The sequence below is a fragment of the Carcharodon carcharias genome, chromosome 8 (assembly GCF_017639515.1).
Source record: "Carcharodon carcharias isolate sCarCar2 chromosome 8, sCarCar2.pri, whole genome shotgun sequence".
Classification (NCBI taxonomy): Eukaryota; Metazoa; Chordata; class Chondrichthyes; order Lamniformes; family Lamnidae; genus Carcharodon; species Carcharodon carcharias.
In genome coordinates, this window is record NC_054474.1 from 19,119,446 (window position 1) to 19,136,929 (window position 17,484).

At 43.4% G+C, this 17,484-nt stretch overlaps 1 protein-coding gene across 5 annotated transcripts in view; it reads left to right on the forward strand.

Annotated features, from left to right (window-relative positions):
• LOC121281175 overlaps window positions 1-17,484 on the forward strand; it is a 69,433-nt gene that overhangs the window by 31,375 nt on the left and 20,574 nt on the right. For 4 of the 5 annotated variants that reach the window (XM_041193924.1, XM_041193929.1, XM_041193926.1 and 1 more), the window contains 4 exons: window positions 1,066-1,338; window positions 7,006-7,344; window positions 7,423-7,692; window positions 16,492-16,596. In XM_041193924.1, coding sequence (XP_041049858.1) covers window positions 1,066-1,338; window positions 7,006-7,344; window positions 7,423-7,692; window positions 16,492-16,596 — 987 coding nt within the window. The remainder of the gene's footprint in view (window positions 1-1,065; window positions 1,339-7,005; window positions 7,345-7,422; window positions 7,693-16,491; window positions 16,597-17,484) is intronic. The other variant, XM_041193928.1, reaches the window with a different exon arrangement.

Genomic DNA, 17,484 nt, shown 5'->3' on the forward strand with positions numbered 1-17,484 from the left:
AATCTCGGAGTATGGTGGGAAAGGAGATTCCAGAGTTTGGGAAGGCTGAGGCCATGAAGAGAATCTTAAAATCATGAGTAGTGGAACGAGACTTGCTGTGAGTTAAGATATGAACATGAATGAGCTCAAGTTTACAGAGGGTAGAATGTGGGGGACCAGGCAGGAGTCATTGGAATCATTGCGTCAGAGAGGTAACAGAAGTATGGATGTGGGTTTCAGAAGCAATTGAGCTGAGACAGGGACAAAGATGGACAGCGGTTTGGAGTTTGCAATGGCTGGTGTTAGTGATGGCATGAATATGAGGTCTGAAGTTCCTCTAGGCATCAAATGTGACACCAAGTTTGCATCAGACAGGCTTAATTGCAGACTGTTACCATGGAACGGAATGGAGACAGTGGCTGGAGAATGGAGTCTGGAGCGGGGATCGAAAACTTTGGCTTCAGTTTTCTCAATAAGTAATCACCCAGGCCAGTGTAAGTCTGTCACTAACAATGACAAGTGGGTAAAAATATTCTGTGCATTGGAACAAGTCAGGACATTAGGGGTTAGTAATATTGATGATTAACTTGAGCGTTTGTTCAGAATTTTTTACCCATTCTCAAATTTCCTGAGACAATGACAATGGATGGAGATGGAACTGGTGACAACCTTATGGTGTTTGTGGTGGGGGCTGAAGATGATGACGTTGGTCTTAAAATATGTAATTGGAGGAAATTGAGGCCCATTCAAGACTATATGGTAGATTCACTTTGTTACAACACGGAAGCAATGAAAGGTTTGAGAGCGATGGTGGAGAGGTAGATCTAAATGTCATTAATGTACATCTGGAAGCTGACCCAACATCCTTGGATAATACTGCCAAGGAGCGGCACATACAGGAGGAAGAGTAGGGAGGAGGGAGCCAAGGGGAACAAGTGGACATTATCCAGGAAATGCTAATTGTCAGTGCTAAGCACTACTGGTTGGCATTTGTCTGATCATAGTGTTCATAGTGAAAGACAATTCCTAGTGCATTCGTTTGAAAGCTCATTGAGAAATATAAGCTTCTTATATTTGTTTTTACAGTTGAGTCCGATTCCCAGAGGCCTGTAATAGGCAGTGACATCACCCTCAGTTGTACCATCTCCAGGCTCTCAGATACAGTCAGTCTTCACTGGAAACAGAGAGGCTCATCTCAGCAGAACAGGAGGAAGAACACTGATGAGATCCATCTGAATAACACTGTCTATCTGATAGTCAGACATGTTGGAGCAGGAAATCAGAATCTGTATACATGGGAAGTGCAGGAAAATAACTCCATTGTTCTCACTGGAAACACAAATGTTGATGTGGATTGGGGTAAGTCCAGAGCCACCTTGCAGTAGATATTAAATAGTGTCACCACCAGGTGAGGAGGAATGAGCTGGCTCCCGTTTTATTCAAGCCCCTCAGATGGTTGCAACGAATGTTTGTTTAAAATTCTTTCCCCTCTTGGATATTCATTCCAGTCCAAATATTTTTACTTTTTAACAAGGATCCACTGGACCAGGTTTTCTCAAGTCAAAGACAGAGTAAGTTTATTAGTTACTAAAACCCGAGTAAAAATAATAAAAGCAGCAACACACACATACACACTCTCTCACACACACACACACGCACATACACACACACACACACATACACACACACATACGCACACTCACGTGCACATGCACACATACACACACATCAGAAATAAAAAAAGGTGAGAGTCCAAATAAAAGTTTACAAGACCTTGGTTTGTCCGTGAGGCATAGCTTGTGGGTCATTTTGGCCATTGAGTTTGGTGATTTCGTAGAAAACTGCAGTTGGCTTTGTTCAGTTTTGTACCTTGTTGAAGAAACCCTTCGATTGTTTCCAAGAGAGAGAGAGATACCTGCTTGCCTCTGCAGGGTGACTGTCCTTTTCTGTTGAAGGGTCATGAGGACTCGAAACGTCAACTCTTTTCTTCTCCACTGATACTGCCAGACCTGCTGAGTATTTCCAGGTAATTGTGCTTTTGTTTTGTCCTTTTCTTCCTGTTGTTTGCTTCTCCCTGTTAAAACACTTGTCTCCAGTGGGAGAGAGAGAGAGTTAGAGACAGAGAGAGACCCAGGGATAGGTGTCCTTGCTTCTTTGTTATTGTTCTTCTGCTCTACTTTTCAGATCCAGTTTTGAAGACATTTCTCTGTCTATGCCCAGCAGGGAATTTGCTGGGCATGTCTTTTATCCAAAATCCATTTTCTTTTCAACTCAGGAACTTATTGACACACTCTGAGTTACAAATCAACGGATGATGGTTTTTGGATGTCTGATGGGATGGAGATAGCTGGGGGATGGTGATGGGGTTGGGGGCAGTTTCCACTGTCTTCACAGATTCACATTGATTTCAAAGCCCAGCCTTTTGTATTTTTTATGCCTTCTTTTCAACTGTCCGTTTGAAGTCGGCCTTGGCACCTCCCCAGGTGTGAAATTCCTTGCAACCTCCGAGGACAGATCTGCCAGTACAATCCAAATAGGAAGTTTCCAGAAAGTGGTCACTCTACAGTATCAGCCATCTTTTGACCCGTGTCTTTTCCTGCAATTTTTCGCAAAACAGATCTTCTTTAAGCAGTTCAATATATTTGTGGTGAAGTTGTAAGTTGTGGGTCACTCTCATTCCGACAGCATATCAACTTTCATGACAATAGTTACTGATATAAACTGTTACACGCATGGAACAGTGATTACAAACGTCACTGTGGTCTTTTACTACAGAATGTGCTCCTTGTTTTTACTCTGGAACATGGGTGTAAATAGAAACTGGGGATATGAAGAACTGCCAGAACAAACCAAGTGGGTTCATTTCAATTCACATCAATGAATCAAAAATAATCAAATCCCTTTATTGAAAAAGCAAATGTGATTCCAGTCGATACTGGAATAGAGAAATACAAACAAATTAAAGACACCCAACACAATGGTAAAAGATTCGGGTCTTTCCTGAAGCATTTTCTCAGTGAACCGGGAACTCACAAATATGATCAGAGTGTTTTACACTTATGGTTATTCACATACTGGTAATACCTGAATAAATGATGGCGTAATCCTGGGATGTAAGATTAAGGCCACTTTAATCTAATTGGTAATTTGTGTCCATTGCTCAGATACCTCTTTAGGCCTATTGAAAAAGAATAAAAGAATTCCTTGGTTAGACAAGGTCAGTAGTTAATTGTTAAAAGGTTTGATTTCACATTGAGTGAACATATAGGGCAGAGTTTTGCCCTTGATGCGCAGGCAGGCAGCCAATTGTCGCTGCCAAAAAGGGCCGTGCCGCCATTTTGTGCAGGTGGGCCAATTAAGGCCTGCCCAGTGGGTGTAGAACGGGAAAATCCATTTGGCGGTGGGCGTGCTCAGATCGCTGGTTCCAATGGGGGAGCCTGCAGTCTGTATAAAGAATGGCCAGGCAGCCCCATTGAGGCAGTTCACCATGGCCACTGACAGAGAGCGACATGCTGGTTTGAGGGCACAGGAGCAGGAGGAGGGGGGCAGGCTACAGGAGATGCCAGCCGGGGGCCACTGTGCCCCTCGTTTCTCGGATGCCTGCCTTGCTGTCCTCCTCCAAGAAGTGTCCAGCCGTCGGGATATTTTATATCCAGAGGATGGGAGGAGGAGGGCCCCCCATGTCACCAGGCAGGCATGGCAGGAGGTGGCGGAGGGAGTAAGTACCCATGATAATGTGCGACGCACAGGAATGCAGTGCCACAAGCACTTCAATGAATTATTGCGCTCTGGAAGGGTGAGTACCATGATGGCCTTGGCCATTTTACCCAGCAGGTAGCCTTAGCCTTTGAGCCACCACCCCACCCCCACTTCCCCCCACCATGTCTTGGTGTCATTACTGCATTGGGCATTTGGCACACGCTGGGTGGGTAAACAGATAGTGACCATGCTTACATCAGACTTAGTGGTTGAGGAGAAGATGGGTTCTCCCTGCAGCATATGTTGGTGTTTGTGGCATTTGAGTAATCTGGGGGCAACCTAAGGGGAGGCAGCTAGACACATCCTCAGAACTCTAACACATGTTATATTGATGGTTATGAGATGGTGGAAGGGGAGCGTCAAGGTGTTGTGGCCAAGAGCTATCTGGTGGTCTCGGCACCTCACCTACTTACACCTCGTTGCCATGGGCGCTACGACTCATGTATTATTCCAAGAGATGGATGCCGAATGTGTCAGTGGTGTCTGTTGGGGGAGGGGGATGGGACCAGCCGTGCTATTTTCTGGGGACTGATCACCAGTAGTGTGGACAGGAGCCGCTGGAGGCCACAGATGGGCCACTGTGGTTGGGGTGCGGCGTGTGTGTGCAGAGTACATGAGGGTTCAGCCCCACTAAATCCTCTTCTCTGTTCTGCAGGCAGAAACAGAGCGCATCTTGAGAAGACCGATGGTTCTCTCCACCACAGCCCCTGTGGAGCCATGGCTCCTATTGTCGTGCTCCTCAGCTTCTGCTCTTGGATGGAGGAGAGGCGTCATGAGCCACCTTCTGAGGGGACAGCATTTTTGTGATCACACACTATCTGCATGTTCATGGAGTGGAAGCCCTTCCTGTTGACAAAAGCACCGGGCTCACCTGCTGGCACCTTGATGGCCACATGTGTACAGTCTATTGCACCCTGGACACATGGGAAGTCAGCAATGGCCGCGAAGCCTCTGGCTCGCTGTGCCTGACTTGTCTGGTTGCAGCGGAAGTAGATTAAGGTTAATGTACACCCGAACAGAGTGCCTGTAACCTGCTTGACACAAGTATGGACAGCTGATTGGGAGATACCACAAAGATCTCCCATCGAGCCCTGGAAGGAGCCAGAGGCATAGATATGGAGGGCAGCTGTAAGCTTCAGAGCTGCTGGCATTGGGTGTCCACCCACATAGTTAGGGGAGATCTCAGGGCCAATCATCTGACAGATATGTTTCCCTTGACAGTCAGACCCTCCTTTGGCACTGCACATCAGTCATATTGAGGTAGCTGCTTCGCCGCCTGTAAACCCTGACAGCAGGATAGTGGTGTCTTCTGCGGCCCCTTCCACCATGGACAACCACTTGGCCCTGCGCCCCTTGTACCTGCGCCTGGCCTCCCAAAGGTGGTTCCCCTGGCGGCTGATTGTCCAGTCCTGGCCTCCTCCTTATTCTATCCCTCCCTTCCTCCTCAGAGGAGCTGCCTCCAGTGGAGATGTCAGAACTCATACCCAGCCTAAATGGAGGCTTCTGGAAAGCTGCAGGCCAGATAAAGATTACTGTCTGCAGACTGGTGAGCTGAAGCTTCAAAGTACACATAAAGCTCGTGGAAATCGATGTGAACTGGTAACAATCACACAGCCAACTTTAAAACACTTTCTGCATTAAGTACTTCATGAAAAACATGAACAACCCCTCTGAGTCCACATATCCCACCAGTGCATGAGTTTTAATAAAATATCACTTACCCGCCTGCCCACTGGGCCCGTGCGCTGACCCGAAGTTCGCACGGGCCCCTCAAAATAGTCGACAATTGCCAAGTTAAGGGCCTTAATGAGGCCTTTAATTAATGACGGGCGCTTGTCCCGCTGCATAGCACACCCGCCGACCTAAATATCATCTTGCCACGCGCTGACATCGGGATGCTCGGGCGACATTTTAAGCGCTGATGTATGGGTTCTGCCACCTGCGTGCCAGCCAGAAGATTCTGCCCACAGAGTTATATTTATGATCAGCTTCATTTAGTTCAATGAGTGCAACATGTCCTTGTGAATAACATGAACACATTAGCCTAGATCTTCCAGTCAGTGGGAACCCTGTGCACATTGCTGCTGCCTGTGAAGTTTCTAATCGATCTGACAATCCTGGCCATTTCTTCTGGGATCTTCCGATCCTGGCTGAAGCAGAACTGGGCAGCACAGTGTCTCCATTGTAAGTCCAGCGAGCGTAGTAGAGTTTGGGAAGGAGAGGACATGCCCTCTTCTTCTGACAGTAGCTACAGTGTTCGCGTAAGTTTTTAAAGGCCCAAGTCCTTTAATCAATGAGTGTGGATTAGTGAATGGGTGAGATGGGGGTGAGTGGGAGAGGTGAGTAATCGGGTTAGGAGTGTGGACAGCGAGGAAGTCAAGGTGTTAGTCAAGTCTGTTCAGGGTGCAGTAGTAGGGTCAGGTTGGGAGGCAGTTGGATGGTTGGTGCTGATTGGGAGGGTTGATTGTGGTGCTCTGTTGAGTTTCCCAGCTGTTAGACATTTCCTGGTTAAGTATCCAGCTAAGTCCCACGTATCTGGCCCAAGATTCTGCCCTAAGTTCAGGATTGGAGACATTTGCTGTGCATCCCAGCATCAGGGAATCAGCCCATTGAAAGTCTGAACTTCTTGAGCAACTCCCAAGTATCTCTGTGTGTTAGGGCTTCAATAAGGTGTTGAAATACATCTCCTGATGTATGTCCCATCTCTGATGATCTGAACACAGGAAGATTTGGGCCAATTAAGAATGAAAATGGTAGACTGTTCAAAACCAACATGTCAACTACTTAAACAAATTAACTCCTAACTTCCCTCCAAAATGCTAATTCTCTGAGCCTAGAACAACCTTGCACTTTCAACTTTATCAATTTAAACTGACATTGCAATCATTGATTTTTTTCTCTGTCTTTGTCTGACCATCTGATAACAACCCAAGAGGACAAGGAGTGTATGAGGAACTTATTGATACTCCTTTGCAGAAACAGTTTAACAAGTTGGCTACTACCTACAAAGCTTGGGGAAACAGCATCACATTGAGAGGGGTCACGTTTGGGGCAGATGGATTTTGTGCCACGACCCAGTGTTTAAACAACAGTCAGCCTGGGTCAGTAGCCAGTGTATCCAGTTTCTGGCCAATTTCCATGTCCCTTTTCTGCACTCCCAGCTGATTTATGCCAGGACGGTGTTGTTTGTTCCTGTGGAAATTCAGAAGATCTGTATCTCTGCAGCTATAAAAATCTAACACCATGTCTCCTGTCTTTCTGTTACAGATTTACATGAGAAGAAATACACACTTTATCGGTCAAGCACAGATCACAGTGAAATTGACCTGATTTGTGAAGCTCTTTCTAAGTTCAGTAAAACTGAATGGACCTGGTCATCACGTTATTTTCAGAATCAAGAGAAAGAAATAGCTTCTGCTTACAAATCTCAGCCCATCGGTGTAAAGAGGACCTACTTTGGGAATCGTCTGGTCCCCACAAAGACAGATTTTAATGGAAAGAATTTCATTGTGAGGATTGTCCCTGTCCTGTTTGATGATGCTGGAGTTTACACATGTCTTTTGGCAAAATATGAAATAGTGACCATTACATTAATCACAGTTAAAGGTAGGAGACAGAATGTTGCTGCTGTTTTCAATGAGCAAGTCAATGTTTAAAATCTAAATGATTTTCTTGTTTAAACAGTGACATCTGAACCATCTGATGCAGTGACTGAGGGAGACACCGTTACCCTGACCTGCTCTGTCTCTGATGTCACTGAATCAATGAGAATTGTTTGGATCAATAGGGATGGCAAAACTGTTGTGGAGAAAACATTGAAGGAAGAGAAACAGGAACAGGGTTTGTTACAGCTGGTAATTCAGAATGCCAACCGAGACAGAAGGAACTGGACATGTGTTTTGTTTCATCAAAACATTCCACAGGTTTTAATTCCACATTATCTGAAGGTTAACAGTAAGTGTCTCAGACTATAATCTTTTTAAGCCTCATTGAAAGTCCTTGCCACTTGCAGATCTTATCTTCTGAAAACCTTTTATTTTTTATATCCTATTGCACTCGATATCAGTGAAAGTTCACAACATACCTGCAAAAAAAAACTCAAACCACATACTGGAGAGAAACTGAAGGAGACTATTTTTTACAGCTTTGGTGGCCATGACTCTTCTATAAGGAATTCTTTCCATGTTAAGTCCCCACTGTCACTAGTTGACAGTAATTTAGCAGATTAACTTGCATCCAGCATTACCGTGTGAGATAATAATAGAAAATGTGACACTTGACATGACTCCAGCACTCATTTGGATCTGACTCATAATTGACCAATGTCACTTTTAGAAATGGCAGGGATTGGCTGAGGTGAATGACTGCTGAATGCCATGATGATTGGTTGTGAACTGATTGGCGAGTGGATGATTGATTGGTCAGTTAAGCACTGATTGGTCAGGGAAATGATTGGATAATTGGCCATGGAATAATTAACTTCGAAATGATTGGTTGTGAATGATTAGATAACTGACTGGGGAATGTTTATTCAAGAAATGATTGGATGGTTGGCGAGATATTGATCGGTCAGGATTTGATTGGAAGATTTGCCATCGAATGATTGGATGATTGATGAATACTTGTTGGAGGATGATTGGATATGGACTGATTGATAAGTAATGATTGGACAGGGACTAATAGAAAGGGCTGTGCATCCCACTTGCTGAGGAAAATTTTACTGTCCCCTGAGGGTGAGTTTGCAGAGCATGGGAGACTCATAAATTATCATGGCTGCCTTTCCTGCAGCTTACCTGTCAACACCTGTCCATGATTTAACGGCATGGTGTGAGGCCTTGTGTGGCCCACCCACCCTTGCTCCAATTGAAGCCCTTATGTGGTCAATTAATGATCTTTTCCCATCTGGTCGCAATTTTCAGCTGGTGGATAATTGTTGCTGATGGGCAGGAATCCCCGCCACCCATAAACCCCTGCCCCACTGGTCCTCATCCATGTAATGTCAGATTGCGAAGGGAGCAGAAATAACTCACTTTCCGTTTACTAATTTAAATGTTATAACTCTGGAAGCTGTAGCTCTTGGTTTCCTGTTTTGGAGTAAGTTTGCCTCTGTAGCCGTAAGATTAGCAACATGTATGAAAGATATTGATTTTTTACATGTGCGCAAGGCAGTGACCATATTAGTCAGTGTGTAACTGAGCTGAGAAAATGAGCTAAATGGTGTGAATTTGGACAGCTTGAAGAATCACTCATCCAAGATAGAATAATTTACAGAATCGCAAATGACAGTCTGAGAGAAAGGCTTTTGAGAGAAGCTGACCTCATGCTAGAGAAAGCAATAAATATCTACAGAGGGGCAGAGACAACAAAACTCCAGATTAAACAGAAGACAGAAGATGATAAGCTGCACACGGTCAAGCAGTGAGATGCTGTTAAACAGAAACAGCCCCGGGAAAGAACAGATAGACAGTCTGAACGTAAAAAGAACAAAACTGCTTATAAAGGATTGAAATGCAACCGATGTGGATCAGAGCATTTACCATGTAGTTGTCCAGCCTACAGAAAGCAATGTAAGAACTGTGATAAACTCAATCACTTCGCTAAGATGTGTAAATCGAAGAAAGTGCACACGATTGACATAGACACTCAAACTAAGCTTTTCATTGGTGCAGTAACAACAAATTCCAAAGAAGACAAACGGAAGGTTGATTTAAAAATTGCCAACATGGTGGTGAATTTCAAGCTTGCCACAGGTGCACAAGTAAATGTCATTCCCATAAGCCCGTATCGTAAGATAAACAAAGAAAAGCAGCTAACTGAAACAAAAGTGAAATGCTGTCTACTTATACAGGTGAAATAATTGCTGTAAAAGGCAAGCACACTCTTAAAGTGAGCTACAAAAAACAGTCTCAAGCACTTCCATTTATAGTGGTGAAAACTGATGCAAAACCCATTCTTGGAATCAAAGCTGGTGAAAATGTGAAGCTAATCAAGAGAATAATGACTGTCACCACCGATGATATCCTGAGTGAGTATAAAGATGTGGTTTTGGGGATTGGCTGCCTAAAAGGAGAACACGTCATCAAGATTGACAAAACTGTGACATCCAAAATACACCTGTAATGCTGAGACACCGACTGAAAGCAGAGCTGGATAGAATGGAGAAATTTCACATCGTCAAGAAAATTGGAGAACTGGTAAAGTGGGTTAATCCAATTGTAATTGTAGAATCAGATGGGAATCTGTGAGTCTGTCAGGATCCCAGAGACCTAAACCAGGCAGTACAAATAGACCATTACCAGCTGCCCACAGTAGGAGAGATCAGCTGTAAGCTAGCTGATGCTAAATACTATTCAGCCATGGATGCGAATTCAGGCTTCTGGCAGGGCAAGCTGGTTGAACACAGCTCCTATTTCTGTACCTTCAACACACCATAAAGGCCATACAGGTTTTTATGCTTACTTTTTGGTATTAATTCAGCTCTGGAGGTGTTCCACAGAACAGTGAAGCAGCTGTTTAAAGGCTTAGAGGGCATGGTAACATTTATTGACAATGTGTTGGTCTGGGGAGCCTCATGCGAAGAACACGACCACAGGTTGAAGCAGGTATTGGTCAGAGCTAGAGAAAGGAACCTCAAGTTGAAGAAGGAAAAGTACAAAGTAGGCTTTCATGAAATCATGAAGTACCTGGGACATGTGTTAACAAGTGAGGGACTGAAGCCAGATCCGAGTAAAATCGAAGCAGCCATGAACATGCCACCCACAAAATGTAAGAAAGACTTGGGGAGATCTTTGGGAATGGTGACCTATCTTGGGAAATTCATTCCAAATGTGTCAGACCTGACAGCACCTCTCGGAGAACTTCTGCAAAATGATGTGGAACGGCACTGGGAACAAAGTCACCATGAAGTTTGGACCAGTCTGAAGAGAACACTGACCCAGGCACCAATGTTAAAGTATTACGATGTCAGTCAACTGGTCAAGATCTCATTGGACGCTTGAAAGACAGGCCTGGGAGCTGTCCTTTTGCAAAATGAGACATCAGTGGCATACACTTCAAAGGCAATGACTGAAACACAGCCACAGTGTGCCCAAATAGAGAAAGAAATGCGAGCAATTGTTTTTGGCCTCGAATGTTTCCACCAGTTTGTCTATGGCAAAGATGTGGAGGTAGAGTCTGACCATAAGCTTTTGGAAGCTATGTTTAAAAAGCCCTGAACTGTGCACCAGCAAGAATCCTAAGATTACTAATGTGTCTGCAGCATTATCAGTTTAGAGTTAAATACTAGCCGGGCAAGGAAATATACATCACAGACACTCTGTCACATGCATACCTAACTACCTCGGAGGGAGAAGATAAAGAAACAGAAGCACAGGTTCACATGCTAATAAAAAACTTACCTGTGGCTGTAACCAAACTGAATGAGACCAGCGAAGTGACCAAGAAAGATGGCACTGTTCAGCAGATTGTGCAAACTGACTGGCCCACATATCGGAGCGGAGCCCCTTCTCCTGTACAAGGGTATTGGAAATTTTGTGAGGAACTCTATATAGCAGAAGGAAAACTTTTAAAGGGGGAAAAGATCATAATTCCTGCAACACTTTTTTTTTAATTCATTCATGGGATGTGGCTGTCACTAGCTAGGCCAGGGCACTTAAGAGTCAAACTGTGGGTGAAGAGTCACATGTGGGCCAGACCAGGTAAGGACAGCAGGAAAGGGAAGTAGTGAACCAGATGGGTTTTTACAATAATTGGCAGCAAACCAACAAACAAAGAACAAAGAAAAGTGCAGCACAGGAACAGGCCCTTTGGCCCTCCAAGCCTGCGCCGATCATATTGCCTGTCAACTAAAACATTTTGCACTTCCGGGGTCCGTATCCCTCTATTCCCATCCTATTCATGTATTTGTCAAGCTGCCTCTGAAACATCACTATCGTATCTGCTTCCACCACCTCCCCTGGCAGCGAATTCGAGAAACTCACTACCCTCTGCGTAAAAAAACTTGCCCCGCACATCTCCTCTATAGTTTTCTCCTCTCACCTTAAATTTATGTCCCCTTACACCCTGGGAAAAAGCTTCTGACTATCTACTCTGTCCATGCCACTCATAATTTTGTAAACTTATATCAAGTAGCCCCTCAATCTCCATTGCTCTAGTGAGAACAATCCGAGTTTCTCCCACCTCTCCTCATAGCTAATAACCTTCAGACCAGGCAGCATCCTGGTAAACCTCCTCTGCATCCTCTCCAATGCCTCCATATCCTTATGGTAATGTGGCCACCATAATTGCACGCAATATTCCAAGTGTGGCCTAACCAAGGTTCTATACAGCTGCAGCATGACGTCCCAGCTTTTATACTCAATACCCCTGCCAATGAAGGCAAGCATGTCATATGCCTTCCTGACTACCTTTTCCACCTGCGTTGCCACTTTCAGTGACCTGTGGACCTGTACACCCAGATCCCTCTGCCCATCAATGTACTTAAGGGTTCTGCCATTTACTGTATAATTCCTGCCTGTATTAGACTTTCCAAAATGCATTACCTCGCATTTTCTGGATTAAACTCCACCCACTTGCCATTTCTCCGCCCAAGTCTCCAACTGATCTATATCCCATTGTATCCTTTGACAATCCTCTTCAGCATCTGCAACTCATCCAACCTTAGTGTCGTCTGCAAATTTACTAATTTGCCCAGTTACATTTTCCTCCAAATCATTTATGTATACTACAAACAGCAAAGGTCCCAGCACTGCTCCCTGCGGAACTCCACTAGTCACAGCTCTCCATTCAGAAAAGCACCCTTCTACTGCTACCCAAGCCAATTCTGTATCCATCTTGCCAGCTCACTTCTGATCCCATGTGACTTTACCTTCTATACCAGTCTGCCATGAGGGACCTTGTCAAAAGCCTTACTGAAATCTATGTATATAACATCCACTGTCCTTCCATCATCGATCATCTTTGTCAGTTCTTCAAAAAACTCAATCAAGTTAGTGAGACACGACCTCCCCCTCACAAAACCATGCTGCCTCTCACTAATACACCCACTTGTTGCCAAATGGTAGTAAATCCTGTCACGAAGAATCTTCTCCAATAATTTCTCTGCAACTGACATAAGGCTCACCAGCCTGTAATTTCCCGGATTATCCCTGCCACCCTTCTTAAACAATGAAACCACATTGGCCATTCTCCAAACCTCTGGGACCTCACTTTTAATTCCAGATTTTTGTTGAATTCAAATTTCACCATCTGCCGTGGTGGCATTCAAACCCAGGTCCCCAGAACATCTCCCTGGAACTCTGGAGTATTAGTCCAGTGACAATACCACTATGCCACCACCTCCCCAATAAACTGAGGAAAGAAATGCTGCAGTGCATACATTTAAGTCACCTCGGCATAGAAACGTGCAGGAGAAGACCTCAAGATGGAATGTCTTGGCCTGGAATGGGAGCACAAATTGGGGAAATATTGAATGCGTGTGCAGTGTGCCAAAAGTACAGTAAGTCACAACAAAAAGAACCACTTCAACCACAGTGTTCCAGGGAGACCCTGGCAGAAAATTGGAGTGGACTTGTACACATTTGACAACAGTGAGTACCTACTAGCTGTAGATTATTACTCAAAGTTTTTTTGAGTCTGTGCTGCTGAGAAATGATAATAAGAACATCACTGTAATAAATCATTTAAAAGCAATTTTTGCTCACCACAACAGACCTTAAGGGCTCAACTCAGATAACGGTCCACAATTCTTAGGCACTGAGTTTCACACTATGTCAGGTCCCAAATATCCATAATCCAACGGAATAGTGGAACTTACTGTACGGACCTTAAAACACCTGTTGAAAAAGGCAAAAGCAGATGGAGGAGACCCCTACCTGGCTCTGCTGGATTTCAGGAATACTACATTAGAGGGCATTGGAACATCTCCAGCACAGCTCCTGATGAGGAGAAGATGAAGAACTAAGATTCCAACTGTGCCCCGACTGTTATTTCCACAGCCAGTAAGCTACAGCGTGCAGGACCTGCTCAAACTGAGACAGCGGAAGCAGGAACAGTACTTTGCTAGAGGTGCCTGACATCTGGCAGCATCGGCGGAGACAAAAAGAGTTGACGTTTTGAGTCCTTATGACCCTTCGACAGAACTAAGTAGAAATATTATTTCTACTTAGTTCTGTCGAAGGGTCATGTGGACTCGAAACGTCAACTCTTTTCTTCTCCACCAATGCTGCCAGACCTGCTGAGTTTTTCCAGGTAATTCTGTTTTTGCTTTGGATTTCCAGCATCCGCAGTTTTTTGTTTTTATCTTTTGTGCCTGACCTGAACATGGGTGAGACAGTGAGGATTCAGCATAAAATAATCTACAATTGTGCTGTTGTCACAGCAATTGCAGGAGAACCGAGGTCTTACAAAGTGCAGACTCCAAACAGACAACAGTGTAGGTGAAACTGCAAATTCTTACGGAAAACAAATGAAATGCAAACCTGCTCTAAACCAAAATGTGAAGCTAAAGATCAAAAATCTAGAATGCACAAGTGTAGCAACAGGATAATCAGACAAAGCCTGATGTTCCTGGATACTATCTAAGGGGGTGATAGTGACACGGAGCTGGAGAAAGCCCCTTGTCCTTCAAAATCACCTCTGTCACCATTCAGAACACCCAGTGGAAGAACTTTGAAAAAGACACAGAGAGATGAGAACAAAGAAAAAGCAGACTGATGAAAACCGAATGAAAAATAATAGACGAGAAACTTTGTGTACTTGAGTTGCATAAACACTTGTATTTTTTTTAAATAAGGGAATGTCATGATAATAGTTGATTGTGGTAGTGGACCCCAGTATTAGATACAATATGATACTCTGCACTTGGAATAGTGTCACCTAACCAGCAATTGGAGGTTAGTGTCATGAAGCTATTAACGTATGTAATATTATTGGAAAGTATTTTTCTATTAAAATAGAAGTTTATTCTGTGAGTGTGTCTTAATTAGATTAAAGTCAGCTGGTCTGGGTGCTTTGATGTGTACTAAGTTTTGATATATAAGAGAGAAAGCATGCATCTGCACTTTTTGAATAGAGCATGCAAGAAGTGGGGTGAAAACTCATACATTTCTCGCAGATACCCAGCCATATGTTTATATTACTAATAAAATTGGTGCTATGAAAGAGGTTTTATTGTTAGAAGAGGCTTTTGATACAATAAGCATTTACATTCAATGGGCGGTGGTAGCTATAACTTCAGCAGTTTTTGAGTGTGAAGGGCAGAGGCAATGTAAGCCTCCAACCATCTCCACAGGAACCAAAGTGAAAAGAACCTCATTTTGAATTTGTAAGATGAAAATGCTTTGTCTGGTGTCTGTTAAGTCTATGTATTGCTGTTGCCTTAATGAAGATTAGTTTGGGAATTTGTTAAAAGTTATGCTAGTAGTAACTTCTAGCCATGTGCATATAGCTTAACCTGTGTAAATTAATAAAATGTTTCATTTAGTTTAATGTAAAACCTCGAGAACTGGTGGTCTGATTCCTGAATTTAGAGTTGCATCTCAAACATAACACTTAAAATTATAGGTTAGACAGTTGTTCAAAGTTTCCCTCTGGGATTTTTAAATAACTCAGCTTTACCAACTGCATCGGTCATAACAGTTACTTAGCACATGTTGGAACCTGTCTAGATAGAATTCAGTTACTGCAGATATATGTTTATGTTAAGAAAATGTGTCGTCAATAAAGTTAGCTCAGTTACAATGTTAATAGCCTGTGTGCATCATTGAAACAAAAAAAAGAAAGAGACCATTTGGCCCATTGTGATTGTGCTGGAATCATATTTGTATCATTTTCCACTGAACTGAATAATAATAATAATAATAGGAGGCCACTCACATTATAAAGTCTTTGGTTATTTCTTTAAGCTCTTGACTTGTGATCAAAGTCAGAAATAAAAGGGTGAGTTGTTGCTGCTGTATCCCTTCACCCTCCCAGTGGAATGTTCATCCGCACTTGCCCCAGCTACTCCTGCAAGATTAACCTAGATAGTAGATTTGGTTAGAGGTGCATCAGGGTCACAAACACTTACCAGCGTCTTCCTGCTCTAATATGTATTCTAGAGCAATTACTGAGGAAGCATTATCAAGGACCATTGAGTCTTGCTCAATATTATGGTCAGGAAGATATGGTACAATTTTTTTTCCTAATTCTCTCTATATTTTCTCCCCTTTCCTCTTTTCCTCATGTGTTGTGGTGAATATTGAAACTATGATAGTGTGAACGGTTGACAGTCAGCAGCCCGTTTTAAACTCTCTCCATTTTCATTTTGGTCCGCTTTTATCTGTTGCACAAAGTCAAGATCTACCTCATTGAATGCAACTCTGATTCAAATAGTCATTATTCAAGTATAATCTTGTCAATGAGTATTATTCACCTATTGTTAACCAGGAAGTATCACAGCTGAATCAAATCCTTAAACTTAACAGTAATCTGCACAAAACTCCTTTCCAGAAGCAATCACTGGAATGCAACCAGGAAGTAGAACCCTGTGTGCTTTATAATTTCTGTTCAATAACTGATGGGGACTGAGGACAGTTGTGACACTCCAACATTCCTGAGTGAGGTCAGTTAACTTGTATCAGGGATTAAACCTACGATCTACTGGTTTGTATGTTTGGGTGCAAATCAGGCAGAAGGTCATGAGGGGAGCTTAATTTGTTTCTTCTGAGTTAAACTATAAACTAAATGTGGAATCTGTGCTTATTGTTCTGACAGATGCTCACACTTTTCAGCACACCAGTGTTGTTATTTTTGCGAGCCTGGCTTTTCTCCTTCTCATTATCCTGGCAGTGGTGCTGAGGTTAAAGTGCAAAGCTGCAGGTAAGATATGAAAATTGTTGCAACCAATTTCAGCTTTCATACATTCAAGTGAATGTGAATGTGGCACATGTTTCAAGAAATTAGGAATGACAATGTAAAGTATAATCCCACTTTGATTACTCGCGGCAAGTCCCATCCTCCTTTCATCCCTCTGCTTGCCGACCTACTTCGGCTCCTGGTCAAACAACATTTTTATTTTAATCAATTCTCATCCTTGTTTTCAAATCACCATGGCCTTGCCCCTCCCTCTCTCTGTAATCTCCTCCAACCACACAACCCTCTGAGGTATCTGCACTGCTTTAATTCTTGCCTCTTGTGCATTACCCAATTATAATTGCTTCATAAGAAATAAGAATAGGAGTGGGCCATTCGGCCCCTCAAGCCTTTTCTGCCATTCAATAAGGTTATGGCTAACCCGCTTGTGTTTCGAATTCTACATTCCCATCTAACCCCGAAAACTTTTGATTCACTTACCTAACAAGAATCTATCTACCTCTGCCTTAAAAACATTCAATGCCCCTGCCTCCACCACCTTCTGAGGCAGAGAACTCCAAAGTTGCACAGCCCTCTGAGAGAAAAAAATTCTCCTCACCTCTGCCCTAAAATGGTGACCCTTAATTTTAAAACAGTGCCCCCTAGTTCTGGACTCACCCAGAAGACAACAAATCCTTTCCACGTCCACCTTGTCAAGGCCGTTCTGGATCTTGTATACTTCAATCAAATCACCCCTCACTCTTCTAAGCTCCACAGGAAACAAGCCCAGTCTGTTCAACCTTTCCTCATAAGGCAGCCACTCATTCTAGGTATCAATCTAGTAAACCTCCTTTGAACCATCTCCAATGCAGCTATATCACCATTGGTTGCTGTGCTTTCAGTTGTTTAGGCCCC